General features: G+C 41.5%; 1 protein-coding gene across 2 annotated transcripts in view; it reads right to left on the bottom strand.

Moving 5' to 3' along the window:
* TPH2 (tryptophan hydroxylase 2) overlaps positions 1-22,098 on the bottom strand; it is a 109,813-nt gene that overhangs the window by 24,297 nt on the left and 63,418 nt on the right. For both annotated transcript variants that reach the window (XM_014531692.1, XM_014531691.1), the window contains one exon: positions 15,302-15,428. In XM_014531692.1, coding sequence (XP_014387178.1) covers positions 15,302-15,428 — 127 coding nt within the window. The remainder of the gene's footprint in view (positions 1-15,301; positions 15,429-22,098) is intronic.

Below are 22,098 nucleotides of genomic sequence, written 5' to 3'. Positions count from 1 at the left end.
TAAGTCCCCAAGAAGCGGGACCATGTTTACCTGTTTCACAGTTGAATTACCATTGCCTGACACATAGTAGAGGCTCAGTAAATATTACCAAATGAGTAAATGAATGGGCCATAATTGATTCCATCAGAGTTGTAAAAACGATATTTAGCAGGAATCCAACAAGGTCATACTTTTGCTAGATCACCTTAGCAAAGAAGCAGAATCCAATACTCTTCCTGCCGATGGTAGCCTTGACTTTGATCTTGGGAGAACTAAGTCTTCCGAATTATATTTGAGGGAGGAATAGGTGAACATCCCAAAAAAAGTTTTTGCGAAAGCTAAGCATTTAAATGTTTCTAAAGCATGCCATTTTAAGGTAGGTACCCTTGTTTTATTACAGAGAACTCTGAGACCTTGCTAATTAGACACCAACATAGGTCCCCTGTTACCAACATGGAGGGAGACATATCCAGAAAATGCATCGAAACGAGAGCAAACGACATCGTTTGGAACTCTTCCAATAGCTTCTTTGCATGCTTCTACGTTAATGCAGCCATCTTACAGCCAAAGTGCAAACACCTGGCTTGAATTCTCAGAAACAAATTCATTGAGGAGGAGCAGCCAAGGTCTGAAAACCCAAATTTATTGCTTTCTTTAGTTATTAAGGGAGGGTTGCATGTATCAATGAACAGCATCACTCCTAATCTGCTTGAAAAGTTTAGTCAGCGTTTCATATTTCATGTGCTTTCGCTGGCACAAACAATATTTATTCATTTGTTTTTCCCAGGCTGTTTTCTGCAACTTGCCTTTCTTTATGTTCACTCAAGGGAGGTGTGCTAATTAAGTCAGGGGAGGCCTCCTCCATCTCCAGGGAGAAACTTGACATCTTTTAAAGGAGGTCTTCTCTTTATTATTTATGGTTAAAGCCCTTCCCATTGCAAGGTAGCATGCCGTCTCCACCTAAAACCCCTTTGTATTATCAACTGCATAGTCTGCATTTCAGAAGAGAAACCCTCAGTTCTTGAAAGTTAGAGAATTACCCAAGGCCACACAGAAGAGCAGAAATTCTCTACAGGGGCCTTTTCTGTACTTGACTCTTACTGATATGTCCACCTAGATACAAAAGAGCACAGTCTTGTCATATTCACTAGCTAGCATTTATTGGACACTTCGCACTGTGCTAAGCAGCTTCACAATGCATTATTGCATTAATCCCCAACAGATCTACAAGACTTGATAGCATCGTTGCTCTCATTTTGAAGATGAAGAAACTAGGGCACAGAGAGGTTAACTAACTTAGCTAAGGTTACCCAGCCAGTAAGTGATAGAGCCTAACTGTGAACCTAGGTCATTTGACCATAAACTCTGCACTCTGAATTACCCACTACACATACTGCCTCACTAGCAGTTCCCTCAGATACGCAGGCTCAAGGAAAACCAAGAGTGTAGTATACCGTGGGGTTCACTCTATTTTATTCCAGTTTTCTCTTTTACTCCCTACAGTATGATTATCTGAGATCAAGTGCTATGCGGAAAGATGTTTATGATCTTACTCAAAAAGAGAACAAAAGGAAGGTGAATATTGATGAAAGTAGCACTCACTAATGGTGACAAGACTAATGCAATTTTTCAAGACTGAAGATTAAAATATATATGGAAACCAACTTTTTAATTTAAAATAAAAAAGTTGTATTGGACAACTCCTTAAAAAAAAAGAAAGAAAAAGCAAATGAAACTCATTAGCTACATATGATGTTCACTAAAACACTGCAACTTATGTGAGCAAAAAGTCATAAAGCCCATATTTCTAAGAGTGCTTCCAACTCATTCTTTCTTCTGTTGATGTAAAAGATAAGGCCTCTCCTGACAGCACTGATCTTTGGTAAATGGATGAACACCTCGTTGCTCCTTTTCCCAAAGCCAGGACTCACTTTTACTTAGTTCTTACTTGACTTGGCAAACTGACTTTGCAGGGAAACTAGAAGGCTATGGACCAAAATGTTAACAGTGTGATCACTACCATGATGTTGCAAATGATCTTTATATTCTTTTCCTTATTTATTCATTTAAAAATTTTTTCTACAATGAATATCCTTCACTTTTTAATAAGGAGGAGAAACAATGGTTTTTGTACAGACTTTTCAGTAAAGGAGCTCCCCTGTCGCCCTGCTTCAGCCTTCCCTTCAGTGCTCAGGGAATGACTTTTTATGGACACTATAAAGACAGACTTGCAGACCCTGGGAAGAATGATGAGGCCCCCTGGGTGACTGATTCTTCCCCACCCTCCCAGCATTCTTACTCACACCTACGCTGGATTTAAGCCCTCAAATGACAGCATTTCCATTTTCTGCGAAACCTCAGTATGAAATCCACCCATCAGAAATATCCCAAACATGCCATCCTTACAGTGGCAAGCATATAAAACTCTAAGCAACTCACAATATTTCTGAGAAGGGAGCAAAGAGATTTTTAATCGCTGTGTGTTCAATGTCATGCCGTGTTCCCCTTTGTGCTTCCATTCATTGTGGTGGCTCATAATGTACAGTAATACATTTTACATCTGCTGAATGCATTCTGGGTTTTTATATCACAGTTCAGAAGAATAGCTCTGAAAATCCTTTTGACTCTTTTATATGAAAACTACATTTGTGGAATGGGGTAATTAAATTCCTATAGTTTAATATAATGTTACCTCTGCTATTCTAGCTCATAAAAAGAAAAAATCCCAACCATCTTCTCTCTGCTTTTGCTAGAAATGGAATTACACCACAGATATTTCTGTTAATACAAGTGCATGATTTTGAGAGCCTGCTCCATTGTAGTTAAACCAGAAGACTCCTTCTTTTGTACATCTTTATGGAAATTGAAATGACTGCAAAAGTCTTCTGTGCTTGATGAATGCGTTCTGGCTTACTTTAAGAAGAAAAAATAAGAAAGGCTCAATGTCAGGGCTTTCAAATCACAGGGAGAAGTTAGCTCTAGATGAAGACCTAGTGGATTTCAGGTCTTAAAATGACTTTAAATTTACTTAAATTATAATACAGTTCTTTTGGTGCGGTTAGGATTTCTTGGGTAAGGTAAGATCAAGTACTATCATACTTGGGTACGAGGTAGATAATGGCATGGCATACATCACTAAAATATTTCATCTCATTTGCTCTTCATTCAGCACTGTATGGGAGAACATCACCATTTTAAGAAGACATTTCAGGCACAAAGAGATCACATAATTTGTCCCTGAGTACAAGGTTAGGAAGTAACAACGCTGGCACTAACATCATAAAAAAAAACACACAAGAGATAACAAATATTAATGAGGAGGTGGAGAAAAAGGAACCCTTTTACACTGTTGGTAAGGATATAAATTGGTACAGCCACTATGGAAAACAATATGGAGGTTTATCCAAAATAAAAAATAAAAAAATAGAACTACCATACAATCTAGCAATTCCACTTCTGAGTATATATTCAAAGGAAATAAAAACAGGATCTCAAAGAGATATCTGCATTCTCATGTTTACCATGTTTATTGCAGAACTATTCAAATAGTCAAGATATGGAAACAAACTAAGTATCCATCAATAATGTGTGTGTGTGTGTGCGCGCGCGCGTGTTATTCGGTCATAAGAAGGAAATTCTGCCATTTTCAATAACAAGAATGGATCTAGAGGGCGTTATGCTAAGTGAAATAAGTCAGACAGAGGAAGACAACTAGACAACTACTGTATGATATTACTTGTATGTAGAATCTCAAATGCCAAACTCATAAAAGGAAGAATTGGTCAAAGGGTACAAGTCTCCAATAATAATTCCCCAAAATAAGTTCTGGGGCATCTAATGCACAGCATGGTGATTATAATACTATATTATATACTTGAAAGTTTCTAAACGAGTAGATCTTAAATGTCTCACCACAGAAAAAGAAATGGCAATTATGTGACATGATACAGGTGTTAGCTAACTAATAATTTTGCAATATATAAGTGTATTATATCAAGTTGTTTATCTTAAACTTGCATATTGTTATGTGTCCATTATCTATATAAATAAAACCCTAAGCGACCGGGCGACCATTTGACCAGTCACTATGACACGCACTGACCACCAGGAGGCAGACGCTCAATGCAGGAGCTGCCCCCTGGTGGTCAGTGCGCTCCCACAGCAGGAGCGCCACTCAGTTGACTGATGGTGCCAGATGCCGGGCTCACAACTAGCGAGCACAGCTGTGGCTGCATGAGCCTCTCCCGCCTCCGCGGCAGTAGCCGCAGGCGCAGCAGGGCCAGGATGAGCAGGAGCAACACCTGGCCTGGGCTCAGGCTCTTCCCCAGCCGCCTGCCACTTTGAGCACTACTACATCCCTTGGGGGTCCCAGATTGCAAGAGGGTACAGGCCAGGCTGAGGGACCCCACCGGTGCACAAATCTGTACACTGGGCCTCCAGTATGTCAATAAATCTGGGGATAAAAAATCTGGCACTTGAGCCCCATTGAGCGAACTTCAGATTCAGACCCTTTCCACCCAGATCACACCACACCACACACTGCCAATCAAACATCCTGAATAGCAGCTTCATCAAGTGCTGAGGGAACCCCCACTGCTGACTTGTGGCATTTACGTGGATAAAATTAAGTGGGCACAGAGCTCACTCAGCACACAGAGAATGAACAGTTACCAAAGCAGCTCTATTTTTATGAGTTTCCAAATACCTAAAGTAGGTTGTGGGGTTTTGTTTTATTTGTTTTGTTTTGTTTTTTCATCTGCAGTTATATAATAGCTCTCTGAAGCCCCTAGGACATAGTTATAAATGATGAAGAAAGAACTGAGTTGCAAAAATATACAACTATTCTTGATTGCAAATGGATTTGTTTCTAAACACAGTGGGCAATCTATAGCTCTTTTTAAATATATATTTTCATGGATTTTAGAGAAGAAGGGAGAGAGAGAAAGAGAAACATCAATGATGAGAGAGTCATCTATCAGCTGCCTCCTGCATGCCCCACACTGAGGATTGAGCCTGGAACCCAGGCATATGCCCTAACCAGAAATCAAACTGTAACCTCCTAGTTCATGGGTGGACGCTCAATCACTGAGCCACGCCAGCCGGGCTAGAGCTCATTTTTTAAATTCCAAATAATGGTGGTGTTCTCATCATGATGTGAATAGATGGCACACACCTCATAATGGCAACGATGAATATCATACATGAAAAATACACAAAGAGATAGAGCAAAATAGTCTTAGCTCCTCTATCAAAATTCTCAGAAGACAGCTATCCTCAGAAGGAGGTGTGGCCTTGGAGCACCCTAGTGGAAAGAGACCAAGGGAAGCAAATGAGGAAAACTGAAAAAGACCTGAATAAGCTCTGTGGGGCTGGTTAAAGAAATACAGCGTTCTTTATGAGTGTTACTACTTTCCTATATGCATAGACGATATAAAAGTGAAAGCAATGAGTCGGAATAGATATTAACTTTTAGTTAAGTTACTCTTGGAAATAACACACAAACTGATCATCTACCCAGACATCTCAATTAAATATATATATATATATTCCTTCCAGCCTTTTGTTAGCTTTGTATCAAATGATCCAAACACTTGAACTACTTCAAAGGTGCTACATGCACTAAATAAGCCCGGGGCTTATTAACTCAAGCTCTCTGCAGAGAAACTGAAATGATCACTCCTAATGTCATCCTTCTTCAGAAGGAACTAGAGCTTTCTTTTATTTTTTTAGATTGGAAAGAAGTCCCAAGGTTTTTATTTTAATTCACTTTCATTTTTTTTTTTTTTTTTTTTTTTTTAGAGAAAGGAATGGAGAAACAGAGAGAGAGAAAGATCAATGTGAGAGAGAAATATTGATCAGTTGCCTCCTATAGATGGCCTGACTGGGGATCGAACCTGAAACCTTGGTATGTGCCCTGATCAGAAATCGAAACTGCCACCTTTTGGTGTATAGGACAATGCTCCAACCAAGTGAGCCACACTGGCCAGGGCTAGAGCTTTCTTTTAAAAACATCTGAAAGTTCCCACCTCCAGCCAAGTAGGCAAAGACATGAGAGACCTGGGAACAAGCTGATGTCCTCGGCAGGCAGGCAGGAAAACATTAATGGGCAATTCACAAACTAAGGCTGCCTTTACAGTTACACTTCTACTATGAATTACAGTTGATTATTAGTTTAAGGCTGAATGTACATTTTATTGCCACTCTCAGCATGGGAAAGTACCGGTTATACCTGAAAATTCAAACACACTTGATTCATGGCCATCAAAAGCCCCAATCAATGCAAACAACTTCACTTGGAACAGATAAATTATTTGTTTTGATAATGTATAAACAGAATCCTGTATTACTGATTTTATGACATTTCTTTCCTGCAAAAAATAAAATAAAATAAAAATTAGCTGATCTCTACTCACAATGAAGTCAACCCTTTCAAAAAGTATTCTAGACTTGTATCTCCTAAACTGTGCTCCTTGAAGTATTAATAGTCTGGGATGCTAATACACATTCATAAAAAATAGACTTCTATGACCATATAATGTAGTTTCTCAATTCTCAAGTTCACTTTTTTTTTACTTTTTAACCTTTATTTAACATTTCCAAAATGGAGCCTCATTTTACAAGGGAAAAAAATGCTGGTTTGGCTCAGTGAATAGAGCATCGGCCTGAGGACTGAACGGTACCAGGTTAGATTCCAGTCAAGGGCACATGCCTGGGTTTCGGGCTCAGTCCCTAGTAGGGGGAGTGCAGGAGGCATCATTGATGTTTCTATCTCCCTTTCTCTTCCTTTCTGAAATCAATAAAATATAAATAAATAAATAAATAAATAAATGCTAGCTGAATCTTTTTCCCCCTAAAAAAATAAAACTATTAAGTGAAGAGTGTGTTTTACAACCAATTCCATCTTAAAATGGAGAAAGCATGGTAAACTTGGGAAAATAATTTTTTTATCACTTGTGGAGATTTGTTCTGCACCTTATCTTATTAAGGGTTCTGAAAAGTCCTGCACTTTATAAACAAAGCTTTTCACTTTAATTCAGTGTTTCCCAAATCCATTTTTCCATGGATCCCTCCTTTTACAGAACTCATAATATCGTTTCATTAGACTAGAGTTCTGAGAACAGATTCTGGGAAAGTCTGCTTATTCCTTCATTACCCTTGGCCAAGACACCTCCCTCACCACCTTAGGAAGACCCAGCGGCAGAATTCCTTCCATCAGAAAGTGAACAGAGACATGTGTCGGGGTCAACAGAACTGAACGGATGACCTAAAACTCTCAGTCCAGGGAAAATTCCAACGGGGCCACGGGCTGATTTGTTCTGCTTGGGAAACATCTGTGGTGTATTCACACTGATTGCTTTCTCCTAAGAGTGATGAACAGTTTTTTTTCTGTTCAAATGCCTTTCTGATGTGAGAAATGAATAGACTGAATTGAAGCCATCTGCATCATAGGATGGGATTCACCGTCTGGTGAAAGGAGTCCCTTACATTTCCTAACATTTGGGAGAAGAGAAATCAATATTTTCCTAGGACTAGCTCCTCAGTTTACCTTATCAGCAAGTTTCTGTTTGTGCATTCCTGAACAATTCAATGACAGAAGAAGACATATGGCAAAATAGCAGGAGGCGGGAGAGTGTGAGAGCAGACACATAAAACAGAACCAATGACACGGCACTCCTAGATTCCAGGGTCCATCTTCAGGCCCAGAATAAGTACTAATACACTCATCTCACGCCCCACAGAATTTAGCTGCTGATACCCTATTAATCCAGTCCTTAGAAGAAAGTATCAAATATGAAAATAAGTTTAAAAGATTGCCCAGCCAGTGTGGCTCAGTGGTTGAGCATCAACCTATGAACCAGAAAGTCACGGTTCAATTCCCGGTCAGGGTATATGCCTGGGTTACAGCTTGATCCCCAGTAGGGTTGTGCAGGAGACAGCCAAATAATGGGTCTCTTTCATCATTGATGTTTCTCTCTTTTCTCTCTCATCTCTCCTCTCTCCTCTCTCTCTCTCTCTCTCTCTCTCTCTCTCTCTCTCTCTCTCTCTCTCCCTTCCTCTCTGAAATAAAAAATATATATTTTTAAAAATAATTTAAAAAAATAAAAGATTACCATGTGCCTATTCAAAGACATACGTGAGCATTGTCCAACCGGCTCACCTGTCTAACAGGTCTCCGGCTTCTCTTGGACCAGCAGCATCAGCATTACCTGAGATCTTGTCAGAAATGCCATCATACCTCAGGCTGCATTCTGTGTGCCCAGGATCTGCATTTCCACAAGATCCCTAGGTTACTTTATATTACAGAAAAAAGTACTGATCTAGGAGCTACATAACCTTTGTCTGACTTCCTGTTTACTGATGATCAGGGCCCACATGCTGTGAATTAGATGCTACCTTGTGAAGATTGATAAGTTGCACGTTATTTTAATTCACTAGACACGTAAATGATCTCTGCCTGGTAGAAAAGATAACTTCAAGGTTACGGTTTCTCGTCCTGTAAAACAGAAGCCATTTTGCACCTTATTCCAGGATTCTTTCTTTCAGCGACTAGATAGTCTCAATCCCCCAAGTTCCTCTCAGAGCTGGATTGACCACCTTGCTTTTCTCTCATTATTGAGTTAAATCAAATCTTTGACACGTGCTCAACATATATGTATGACAGTCTTGCTTACAACTGCTTAAAAGTATAAATTATAATTCAAACAACACTGAGATACTTATTTCTAGTGAACACTGTAATAGCCATCTTTTCTTGGGGAAAAAAATGCCATTGTCCAGCAAAAAGGCACTGAGAATGTTCAATATGATATGAAGATGAATCTAGGATGGGCTGGTAGTCTAGCATATAATCTAGCTCTAGATACAAGGGCTGGCAACTGAGAGCCTATATGTTTCAGCTTGCAGACATAATGTGTAGCCAAAGAGCTTTAGTCTTGTTTTAATTTTTGAATTGGAAGGTGTAATGTGCCTTCCCCAGTTCTCCACAGGCTCCAATACTCCTTCTCATCTTATATCAGGCTGTTTCACACGTGTTTGCTACCCATCTGGTCCCTAAGGCATTTACATTTACAACCTTTAGAGAAGACACTAATCTATTAAATCCACTTAAGCCAGCCCCACTACAGTGGGAAATGGCTGGTCTCAAAATTATAGCACACTCTACACAGCCCTTATTGAAAGGATTTTTGCATATCTGTCACACGCAGACCCCGGACTGCTATGAAGAGCATGAAAAGGGTGCAGCTGCCGAAACCAGTGGCCTTATTCATTACCCACCAGAGGGCAAATTATTTACATGTATAACAATTCATTTGAAATACATTTACCAAGCAGCAGCATCAATTTCTTCAGATACAAAAGAGTTTCATTTAAATGGTTCTCAGGGCGTAGAAACCATTGCCCACATAAAACAGCGGAGATAGCTTCATTCTCAAAGCTGAGCATTATTAAAATGTCAAAATAAATAACAGGCAGAAATATAGCAACGGAAGGCAGTAGCTCCAGGCAATAGCCTGGTCCCTCTGAAATCAGACCCAGAAGTTCAAAAGCAGCGGGACAAGACAGAGTTTGGCGGTGCCAATTAGTCCTAGTGGGGGTTGTTTTCTTCCTTAGGTAGATTCGTTGACAGCACATCACAGAAAGTTATTAAGTGTCTGCTTTCACCAGGCATGACTCACTTTTTCATCAGTGCTTAAATTCACGAAACAAGGAAAAGCAGACACAATATAAACAAAGTCATTAATAATATAAATCTCACCTAGAGTAAGAGAGTAATATGGCCTGTCTCATTGGTCTGCATAAAGTGATTTCCGCGGTTTTCCATTTGCCCTCTCTATGGATTTTTCTTCTTTGGTACATCTCATCTCATTTTATTCTAGGATTTCTTCAGGGGCCTTAATGGGAACAACTTTGAGGAAATCGGCTAATAATACCTCCATTTCTCATCTGGACAGCTAAGAGGGCTTGCTAGCCACCACTATCCCCCACCACTGGACATTGTACCCCTCCTAGTGAGACCTTAGCTCTAATCTCTTAGTCTTTGCAATTGGGTCATTAAATTGGGCTTCTAGCTTCGCCTATGGCTTGAGGGTCATTAATATGCATGTCATTTGATAGGTTATTTATTCCGGGGGTTTACTTTGAAATTGCCTGGCTGAAATCTGTGTTTTCTTTTCAGACCACGTTCCAGCAGTTTTTTATTCACTTTGGTTCTAACTGAGGGATGGCATGTGGTTTGAGAAGTCAAAGGAAGTTTTAGCATCATTTCAGGAAAAATCGTCCTGACCCCCTCAATTGTGAGTCTATCCTCTAGAGCAGTGGTTCTCAACCTTCCTAATGCCGCGACCCTTTAATACAGCTCCTCATGTTGTGGTGGCCCCCAACCATAAAATTATTTTCGTTGCTACTTCATAACTGTAATTTTGCTACTGTTATGAATCATAATGTAAATATCTGATATGCAGGATGTATTTTCATTGTTACAAATTGAACATAATTAAAGCATAGTGGTTAATCACAAAAACAATATGTAATTATATATGTGTTTTCCGATGGTCTTAGGCGACCCCTGTGAAAGGGTCGTTCGACCCCCAAAGGGGTCACGACCCACAGGTTGAGAACCGCTGCTCCAGAGCCTCCAGTCACACTGAAAAGGCTTTCCAAATTTCTCTTTGGTCTGCAAAACACTGTTCAAAGTAAGTGGGCAATCTCTAAAATTGGAAAGGATAAGAACTGTGAAGCTCGTGAGAGGGGAAACCAAAGACAGTTGGCTGGGGCTCATGCAATATGGGGAAACGAGAAATACCAGTAAGATCAGGCAAAACCATGGTGAGACACCACCTCTCCACCCCAAATCTCCACTGCATTTAGAAGAGACCCAAAGTCCTCCAGGTGAAAGTCTTTTGCAAGTTTACACTCTGATTGCTTTTTTTAAAAAAAAACTGCAAGATTCTGGGCAGGTTGGCTCCCTTGGGAGATCGTTGATCCTCCCTCACCTGTCACCAGTCACTTCCTATACAGTGAAGACCCTCTCTGCTGGCCCCTGCTCCCATTCTGAATTCCATTCTCCAATCTCAGAACTCACACACACTTAGAAGATTTACCTTAAATCCACTTCTCCTACATATCTGCTCATGTATCTCAATAAAAGTTGACACTGACTTGGAGTGTTCTGTATTTCTGTGTACTAGAGTGTTAGTTCTTTGAAGCAAGTACTACCTTTCAGGTTTTTTTTTTATCCCTTTTTTGTGGTACCTGAGATTCTTTAACCTCTTAAAGAATGTCTGTTGACTTGATTGGCTATTTCAGAAAGGCAGGTACATTCCAGGGAAAGGATAATGAAAAAAGAGAGAGAAAGAGAGAGAGAGAAGCATGATTAATGACCTAATGCTCTCTAACAGATGAAAGTGTTTTCAGCTATTAGAGGCAGGGCGATCCACAGCCAAGGGTATTGGAATCATGCTAAGAAAGGTAAGTTCCAAAAGAAACTTGATCATCCTACAGATTTACTGGCTCTAATAAATAGTTTTCAAGGTACATATATTAGCTTTTTTTCTTATAAATATCAAAATACAAATGAAGACTAATGCCCCCCAAAGATGTCCATGCCCTAATCCCCAGAATCTTTACATATGTTAACTTTGTAGATATGATAAGGGCAGCATGAATTATCCAGTGGGCCCAATGTGTCATATCAGTCTTTACAAGAAAAAGGCCATTCCCAGCAATAGTCAGTGGGAGAGAGATGTGCAACATGCTGGCTTGGAAGGTGGAAGAAGAGGTCCATGAGCCAAGGAATGTGGGCAACATCCAGAAGCCAGAAAAAGCAAGGAAACAGATTCTCCCCCAGAGCCTTCAAAGGGAACACAGTCCTGCCAACACCTGACTTCAGCCCAGTGAAAACTATATTGGAATTCTAACCTTATGAAACTGTAAAATAAACTTCTGTCATTTTAAGCCATGCATAATCGGTTACAGCAGCAAAAGGAAGTGAACACAAAGGCTACCCTGGGCTTCAATATGGCCCTCAAAACTGGGGAGCAGGCATTCCCTGCTGAGCCCCCAAACCAGAGAGATTTCTTATTCCAGCTGAAACTATCCTTCTACTAAAGGCCTGGTGCATGAAATTCGTGCACTGGGTGAGTGTCCCTCAGCCCAGCCTGCCCCCTCTCACAGTCTGGGAGCCTTCAGGGGTTGTCCTACTGACAGCTTAGCCCTGCTCCCCACGGGGAGCGGACCTAAGCAACAGTCTGGCCATGGCGGATCGTAGCACGCCCCCCTGGGCGGGTCCGCTGGGGACCTTGGTCCCAGGGCAGGCGGTGCAGCATGCCTGCCTGCAAACCCCCGGCAGGAGTGGCCTCGGAGCTGGGTAGCGCCGGGTCTGGGGGCGGGCTCCGAGCTGCTCAGAGCCCGCCCGCAGCCCTGGTGTGTGGTGTGTGTCCACTGGGGCTGGGGGCTTGCTCTGAGCTGGTCGTGATGCAGTCTCCTGAGCTGGTCATGATGTCCTGACCTAATTTGCATATTTCTCTCTTATTATATAGGATTCCCCCTTTTCCTCTCTACCACTTGGCTGGCTTTTTCTCATCTTTCAAGACTCAGTACAAAGTTTCTCTCCTCTGAAAAATCTTGGTGTGTTTTTTTTTTCTATATAGGCTATAAAGGTCTAAAAAGTAGGAACCATGTCATGTTCTTTGTACATGTTAGTTTGAAGGATGGAATTAATTAATCATCATTTGATGGAGTATAAAAAATAAGGAACAATCAAACTGCTTTCTTGTCACTGCTTTTAAGAAAAAAGATCACTCACTCACTAGGATCCACTTTCATTGACATTCATCAAGTCCTACCTTAGTCTTTCTCCTCCTCTCTTTAGACACACACACACACACACACACACACACACACACACACACAACCTGGCAGTTAAATCCCAGTTTGTGGCTGTTCAGAGTCAAACAAGTAAGCAATACATTGATCCCTGATCAAAAAAAGGGCTGTTAAAAAAAATTTAAAAAGAGCTGTTGGAGGTCAAATGCTGAAAGCAGAAAATTTCAAGGAAAATTTAAAAGGCAGGGAAAAAGATTCCAAAATGTGGAATTTAAACCCAGATCCAAGATTTGAGAATTAAATAACAGGACTCATGTGTGATAGTTTTTAAAATATATCCACAAACATTTTGACACTCCTTTTCCAAAAATGTGAAGCCTAATTTCCCCTCCCTTGAGTGTGGGCAGGACTGAGTCCCTTCTAATGAATATAATATGGCTGATGTGAACAGCATAAGATCAAGTCAAAAAAGGCATTACAACTTCCTAGCCACATGAGTGACCCATCTTGGCCTAAGATCCCAAACCTTCAGACAATCGCAGGCCCACATCTTGACAGCAACCAGAGGGGAGACCCTAAGCCGGAACCACTCAGCTGAGCTGTTCCCAAAGTCCCAACCACAAACACAGTGAGGTAATAAATGTTCATTGTTTGAAGCCACTAAGTTTGGGGGTTATTTGTTATGCAGCAAAACAGATAGTCAATATAAATGAGATACATTCCCTAGGGCCGTGGTCAGCAAACTGCGGCTCGCGAGCCACATGCGGCTCTTTGGGCCCTTGAGTGTGGCTCTTCCACAAAATACCATGTGTGGGCGTGCATATACAGCGCGATTGAAACTTCGTGGCCCATGCGCAGAAGTCGGTATTTTGTGGAAGAGCCACACTCAAGGGGCCAAAGAGCCGCAGTTTGCCGACCACTGCCCTAGGGCAAAGGTGACAAATTGGAAAGTTAAGAACCTGATTTGGTCTACAAATATATTTTTCTCAGCTCAAAATGGTAGATTTTTTTATGAGCCAAATTTTAAAAATCATTCAATTCTATTTAGAAATCTAGATTGCCAGTCTCGCTCAAAAATGTGTAGGTCTGGCAACACAAAAGCCTGCATTTCCATCTGGTAGCCATGAGCGGGAAGAGGACCAGCCTTCTGCTATAGAAGACCCATGCTCTCCCGAAGTGCACTGGAGTCTTCACTAACTCCTGTTCATGCCTACACTACACCAACTGTGTGGCTTTTGCAGTGCTGTTCCTCTTTTAGTAAAGAAGTATTTGCCAGCTCCCATATCTCTATCAAAAGTAGGAGACAAGCCCTGACCAGTTTTGCTCAGTGGATAGAGTGTCGGCCTGCGGACCGAAGGGTCCCGGGTTCGATTCCAGTCAAGGGCATGTACCTTGGTTGCGGGCATATCCCCAGTGGGGGGTATGCAGGAGGCAGCTGATCGATGTTCCTCTCTCATCGATGTTTCTAACTCTCTATCCCTCTCCCTTCCTCGCTGTAAAAAATCAATAAAATATTTTTTTTTAAAAAAAGTAGGAGACAAAAGATATACTGAAAGGGCTGTGTGTCTTAAGAAGTCTAAGAAAAAACTTATTTCTTAGTGGAAGTGAAGAATATTCTTGCATGTCTAATATGCCCTACATGTGTGTCTGTATCAAATACACACAACTCAAAGTCCCATTTTTTTTCTTTCTCTTGGAGCTTTGCTCATTTAGACTACCTGACTAGTCCCTGTAGGTAAGTGAGTTTGCCAAGCTTGCTCTTTCTTATGATCTCTTTGAAATGGGGCTAAAATAAGTCACATGAACTTGTCAGATCTGGCTCATCAGCATCTTCAAGATAGCTGCCAATACTACACCTTCCCTCTCATATTGCATGTTTTGAGAAGAACCTTGCTGAGACCATAGCATCTATAAAAATTTTCTGGTTTTGTACATACAATAATTGTTTAGCCTGAGCTTCTAAATGCTGACTCAAATTGTGTCTGAATACAACCATAGCAACTAATCAAAGACATAATCCCAAGCACAACCCCTGCTTCACCATAAATGTATACCTTTTACTATTATTAATATTTCTAGAAAATCAACATTGAAAATGAGAGTCAGAAAACTACAGCACACAGAGCAAGCCTGGCCCACCACCAGCTTTTGTGAATGACGTTTTCTTGGAATATAGCCATACTCGCTCATTGACATACTGTGGCTGCCTCTGCACCGTAGTGGTTGAGCTGAGTAGTTGTAACAGAGACCTTATGTATGACCCGCAAAACTAAAAGATTTACTACTTAGCCAAAGCCTGAATGAGAAGAATCAAACACAAGTATGTGGATGGTTATTAAGCACACTGCTTCAAAAGAACACAACACGGGAGAAGATAAAGTCACCATGCCCTATCCAGCATCTTTGCCTTAAAATCCATAGTTGATCACTCTAAAGCTTTCCTTACCTTACAAATGAACATAAGTAGAACAGGTTTTTAAGTTGAAAATAAACTGACCGTGGCTAGTTTCTGAACATCTTCATCTGATGCTCCCAGAGACGCCAGGCCTATTTCTTGTGAAAATTGAGCAAACTTGGGGTCCGCTAGTAGTGGAACATGTCCCAGAAGTTCATGACACGTGTCTCTGACAAGAAAAACATCACAAAGAAATGTTATGCTAGAAGCTTTAACTATCACTGGTAGAATAAGACTTAAAATCCTAAACATACCTTGATATGTTTACTCTAATTAAGTTATGTTAATTTCATCAATTCTAAGACTTTTATCACATTTTAGCAACTCTGAAATCCAGATGTACCTTACAGTTAATGGCATCTTAAATTATGATATATAATATTTTTAGTAAAGTATTAGTGACTACTATTTACAAGTGCTTACTTTATATCAAGCACATGATAAGTGTGTATATATATATTGCCAAGGGCCGTCATATCCAAAACAACCGAATGGATGACCGAACAGGCTATGTGGGGCAACCAGGCCAGCAGGGGGGTTAGTGAGGGGCGACCAGACGACTGAGCAGTAGGCTGTGTGGGGTGTCCAGGCCGTCATGGGGGCCAGTGAGGGGCGACCAGGCTAGCAGGGGGCACAGTTGGCGGCAACCGGGCGGGTAGGGGGGGCAGTTAGCGGCAACCAGGCCAGCAGAGGGGGCAGTTGGGGGCAACCAGGTTGGTAGCAGAGGGGCAGTTGGGGGTGACCAGGCCAGCAGAGGGGGCAGTTGGGGGCAACCAGGTTGGTAGCAGAGGGGCAGTTGGGGGTGACCAGGCCAGCAGAGGGGGCAGTTGGGGGCAACCAGGTTGGTAGCAGAGGGGCAGTTGGGGGTGACCAGGCCAGCAGAGGGGGCAGTTGGGGGCAACCAGGTTGGTAGCAGAGGGGCAGTTGGGGGTGACCAGGCCAGCAGGGGGCCCAAGGCGATCAGGCAGGCAGGCAGTTAGGAGCCAGCAGTCCTGGATTGTGAGAGGGATGTCCAACTGCCAGTTTACAGGATCAGGCCTAACTGGCAGTTGGACATCCCCTGAGGAGTTCTGGATTGGAGAGTGCAGGCTGGGCTGAGGGGACCCCCCCCCCCCTTGGTGCACACATTTCATGCACTGGGCCTCTAGTGTGTGTGTGTGTGTGTGTGTGTGTGTATCTTAAGAGAAACTTAGAGGATTAAAGTAACGTATTAGTACAAGATCCTGTAGCTCAGGGGTAAGCCAACTACAGCCATAGACCAAATCTGGCCCACTGCCTGTTTTTGTAAATAAAGTTTTATTAGAACACAGTCATGTTCATTCATTTATGTATTGTCTGTGATCCCTTTTGACTAAAACAGCAGAGTTGAATAGTTGTGACTGAGATCATATGGCCCACAAAGCCTGAAATATTTACTAGCTGGCCCTTTACAGAAAAAAAGCTTGCTGACACTTGCTATAGGTAGTGATAAAACCAAAATGTGGCTTTATCCAGCTTGTTATGATTTCCAAATTCTTGCTCCTAACCCTCCAGTTGCACTGCATCTCATGTTACATTTTGCCAGGCTCTGGGAAACAGCAGAGGATCATATTGTCGTCATCAAAGTGGCTTTCCCCATAGTCAATTTATCTGCCTATAACACAAGCAATTCCCTTGAGCCTGCAGAATGCAAGACCCTCCTAGCCCTCTGCTTTGGCTCACCTGAACTAAGTAATAAAAGAAGCTTAGAGCCTTGCTCATTTGCCTGAGCTTCCATTTGGAGCCAAATGACCAGGCAAAGGCAGTATGTGTCACAATTTATCAAGGCAGATGACTTACTGAGTCATCTCCATGAATCACAGACTGTTTCCTGAAACCACACTATATTGGAACTATGCCTCTCTGGAAATGGATCAAGAGGCAGCAATATTTTATTTTCTTTACAAAAACCAATTAGCCAGGTAGTAATTGAAAGATATTTCCTGATTTCACCTGGGCTCCTCTGAAGTGTATCACATCAAACAGGTGCCATAATATAAATGCCAGGTGCAACCACCATATTACAAGTATAAAGTAGTGGATGGTTATGTGGTTGAAGCAAGTGAATGGTGGTCAAAGACACAAGATTGATACCCACATAAAACAGATGGCATTACTCAATCAAAAAATCTTGTTCCCACAACTGAAACCACATCCCCACTGGCCAGCCACTTCATAGACACATCAAGTGAAAGGGCAGCCAATTGACATATTTGGACATGATACTAAAAGAAACTCCAAATTCATTCTTTGTCAACTGTGTGCCAAAAGCTTTCTTCTTGAACATAAGCTGAATGTGTGGAGAATAATATGTGTTGTTGTTTTTTCTCTAATCACAATGCTTAAGGCAAAGAATTGGGGACCAAGCCTCTTGTTTTACCCATAAAGAAAATAAAAACAGAAAGAAATAAAAGGAAAGAGAGCATATATTGAGTTCTTACTGTGTGCTGGGGACTGTACGAAATGTTTTCATATCGCATTATTACTTTAACCTTCACTTACAAAGAAGTATTATTATTCCCACCTAACAAATGGGGAAGCTAAAAGTCAGTAAATGTAAGCATCTTTGCAAGGTCACTCTGTTAATAAAAGACAGAGACAAGATTTGAAATCATCTGCCTTAAAGCTATGCTCTTTCTGTTCTATCATTGTAACTTGTATTTGTAGAGTAAATGAGAAGGGAGGTGGGCCTTGGTTTGTGAGGAGGAGAGTTAAACCAAGTTAGTTAGCACAAGTAAAAATGTAGTCAGTATATCCAAAGTCTCTTGTACAACTATGCAGTAGTCTTCAACCCTCCCAATTACTTGAGGAGCCTTCTTAAAGATACCAGTGAATGGGTCCCACCTAACACCAATTCAGGCCGACTCTTTGGGACCTGAGCCTCTGTATTTTTTTAAATTCTCACCCAAGGATATGTTTTTTATTGACTTTAGAGAGAAAGGAATGAAGAGGAAGAGAAAGAGAAACATGGATCAGTTGCCTCCCATACGCCCCCCAATGGGGAATCAAACCTGCAACCTAGGTATGTGCCCTGACCTGGAATTGAACCTGCGACCTTTTGGTGCACAGGACAACACTCAAACCAACTGAGCCACACCAGCCAGGGCTGAACATCTACATTTTTTTTTAATTTTTCTGGATGATAATGAGACACAGCCAGAGTGGAGACCCAATTCATAACTGATGATGCTAGGAGCTCTGCTAGCAAGCTTCAAGCAACTAGTACCTGAAATTGAAGCTGAATGTGAGTATGTACTTTTGAGCCGCCCAAATTTAATTTCACTAAAACCACATCATTAATACCAGAGAATAATGAAAGGAGGTGACAGAAAGGTCACCAGGTAGCTAATTATTCCTTTGTGTGTATTTGATTCAGTTAAATGTCTAATACTTCCATGCTAGGAGTGGACCCCATAGACTCACACCTGTGATCAGTTTTTTAAAAGGTCATGCTGTCTGCACCACTGTTGGAATTTTTTTTTAAATCTGAATTCACCACTGTAAATACTAAAGCATCCCACTGATCCAGGCAGGAAAATGTGGCAATAACTCCAAAATTAGACCAGATGTCAAACTCCAGGGAAATACTGATACTGGTATTAGCTCACGGTATAAATAAGCAAAGTGAGCAGAAACAAAACTAACTTTTGTGGCCAACACATATTAAATGCTTGCTGTGGGTCAGGCACAGAGCTAAGTGCTCATAATGTGAGCATAGGAGAGGTTGTGCCTACTGCGCTGGTAAATTCTTGGTGCGGTACCGGATTTACTTTTGAGCTCGTTATGTACTTGAGGAAGCTGCTGCAGCAAGCAGCCTTCCATCTACCTACATCAGTGATGGCGAACCTTCTGAGCTCGGCGTGTCAGCATTTTGAAAAACCCGAACTTAACTCTGGTGCCGTGTCACATATAGAAATTTTTTGATATTTGCAACCATAGTAAAACAAAGACTTCTATTTTTGATATTTATTTTATATATTTAAATGCCATTTAACAAAGAAAAATCAACCAAAAAAATGAGTTCGCGTGTCACCTCTGACACGCGTGTCATAGGTTCCACTGACCTAGATCCTAATGGAGTCTAAAGGTAAAAAGGAAAGTGAAAAGCTGGTGATTGGAAAGTAGAGAACAAGGGAAATACAAGAGATCCCGAGACACTAAGGAGTTAGTTCTCTGTGGTAGAAAGAGAGCTGTCTCCTGGATTTTAAATTAACGCGCCATTATCAGAAACCTGTAACTCACAGCCAATTTAGGCATCTTTAATAGCATTACAATGGCGAGGTTATCCAACTATACCTAGAAGAGGAATTATAAACTTGAAAAAAAAAATCATACAATCCAGCAGTTTAAGTTCTATTGTTTCACTGAGAGTGAAAGCCTGGCCCTGGGCAGTGTGGCTCGCAGTTTGTAGGAGCATCAACCCTTACACCAAAAGGTCACGAGTTCGATTCCCAGTCAGGCACATGCCTAGGTTTCAGATTCAATTCCTGGCCATGGTTTGGGAAGCAACTGATCAATGTCTCTCACATCCATGATTCTCTCTTTCTCTCTCTCTCTCTCAAAAAAAAAAAATGAAAGCCTGAAGCAAGATGTCTAACAGAAGCTTTAATGGCACGTGAGGGGAGCCCTCTGCCCCATTAGAAGCAGAAATGATCGCTCAGGACTTCGATCCTCTGTGCCCTCTCTCAGCCCCGTGTCCAGGCGGAGACCCAACAAAGGACTGCCGCTGGGATCCCCCAGCCAGTGGAGAGGCGGTACGTACAGGAACCAGCTTGTCCTTGAGCCAGGCTGTGAGCACCACATTTTAACACCAGAAAGAAGATGATTACCTATTCTGACATTAGTGGAACTTTCTCAGAAAGAAACACCAGGTTATTCTCTATCCCAGTGTCTTCTGATAATTTTCGGGGTGTAGACCAAGGAAACTGCAGTGGAAAGATCTTTGATGTTAACTAGTAAAATCAATTCATTAACTCTGAGAAGTTGACATTTTCTTGAATGTCTTTGAGACTGAAGGACTTAGACGCTAGGTTGACGACAACTCTCCGGGGCTGAAAGAGGTTCCAGACTATTGGGAGCCTGAGCGGGGAGACCAAGCCTTCTCTCCAGCCTTCACCTCAGTTCAGTTCCGCTGGGCTGAATCATGCTATTTCACCCTATTTTACAAAGTGCGACAGCTTTCATGTCCTGCAGGTAAAGTAGTTCCCTGCCTCAGTTACGGCATCCACAGCTGGACCCCTGAGTGTCTAATTATGAACAGGTTTCTGATGTGAGTCCACAGCTATTGCCTTATCTCACCAGATCCTTCTTAAAAGGTCCAATTATTTGGCCATAATTGCACCTGTCAGCACATGCTGCCTCCAATCTCTACATCGGCAAACTTTTTCTCTTTTTAACTCACATTCCTTTGATGTATTTTCGCCTGAATAATGCTTGTCAGAGCCCTTTACACAATAGCGCTCTGTTCACTGAAAATGTAGGGCCTTTCAAAACTGTTAACACTGTAAAACATCATGTCTCCTTTTGACCAAAAAAAAAAAGAAAAGAAAAAGGATGAAAAGCTAGAGCTGATATCAGACACTAAACTTTGGCTGCTCTAAATTGGAATCTTCTCTGATAAGCCCTTCAGAAGGACTCTAAAGCCTGCTGAAATGGGCCTGCAAAGGGGCCTGGGCAAAATGCCTCCAGGGAATCCTTAAGTCATTCTCAGAAAGTTGCCATCATTTTTGCTGCATCGAGAAACAAGGGTCCTAGTTGTTAAATTCAAAACGAGCCTGGCATTTTTTCCCTCTTATCGCTTTCCAAAGCTGACTCCCCCAGCTACGAAGGATGTGTTGAACACTTCTTTCAATTCCTGCCGTAAATTAAAACCTTTAAGAAGCCATGAGTGAGCATCCAACATTGGCTGCCAATCCCAAATCTGCACGACTGTCTTTTAAGCCATATTTCTACAGGTTTTGTTTGTTCTAAATGACACGGAAGCCAACACGTAGCTATGTCACAAAGAGAGAGAAAGGAAGAGGGGTGCAAGGGGTGGGGCGTTCACGATGATGAAAAGAAAGAAGATGAGCTGGGAGCCAAAATAGGGTACTTTTCTCAGCTGTCACACATTTGGTGGGTAAATGCAAGTCATCTGTTTTGTTTGTTCTAAATGACACGGAAGCCAACACGTAGCTATGTCACAAAGAGAGAGAAAGGAAGAGGGGTGCAAGGGGTGGGGCGTTCACGATGATGAAAAGAAAGAAGATGAGCTGGGAGCCAAAATAGGGTACTTTTCTCAGCTGTCACACAACATTTGGTGGGTAAATGCAAGTCATCTGGGATAACACACCCGGATGCATTGGAAAGGGGGTGACTTGGTTTGTTTTCACTGCACTAAGGAGATGATAACAGAAATTCATTTCGTATTGAGAAAAATTTTTTCAGTGTTTGCTTTGGAGCCTTATACAGAGATTCTTTAGCTTAGGTTTAAAATACCGCACTATATAATCCAAGCCAGTTTATAGGCAGCCCTTATGATCATTCCCTCTTTTATCCTTATCACAGTGTAGATAAACACCTATGTGACCCTCTTTTTATGAATCCGAGCACCTGAATACTGCCCCGGAGAAAGTCTTATTTACTTTTTTCCCTTTAGGAATTGTAAGTAAGGCCACTGATGTTACTCTTCTGCACTATAATTCTTTTGAGACTGGCAGAAAATACTATAGTTGTCTTTTTTGAAATTTAGTTCAAGAGCATTTACTGTGTGACTATTATGGACCAGGTACTATGTTAGGAACTGAGGCTTAACAGGAAATAAGGCATTTCTGAATGTAACT

Source organism: Myotis brandtii, unplaced genomic scaffold, assembly GCF_000412655.1.
Source record: "Myotis brandtii unplaced genomic scaffold, ASM41265v1 scaffold82, whole genome shotgun sequence".
Lineage (NCBI taxonomy): Eukaryota > Metazoa > Chordata > Mammalia > Chiroptera > Vespertilionidae > Myotis > Myotis brandtii.
Note: the sequence above shows the minus strand (reverse complement) of the source record. Positions and strands in the feature narration are given on the sequence as shown.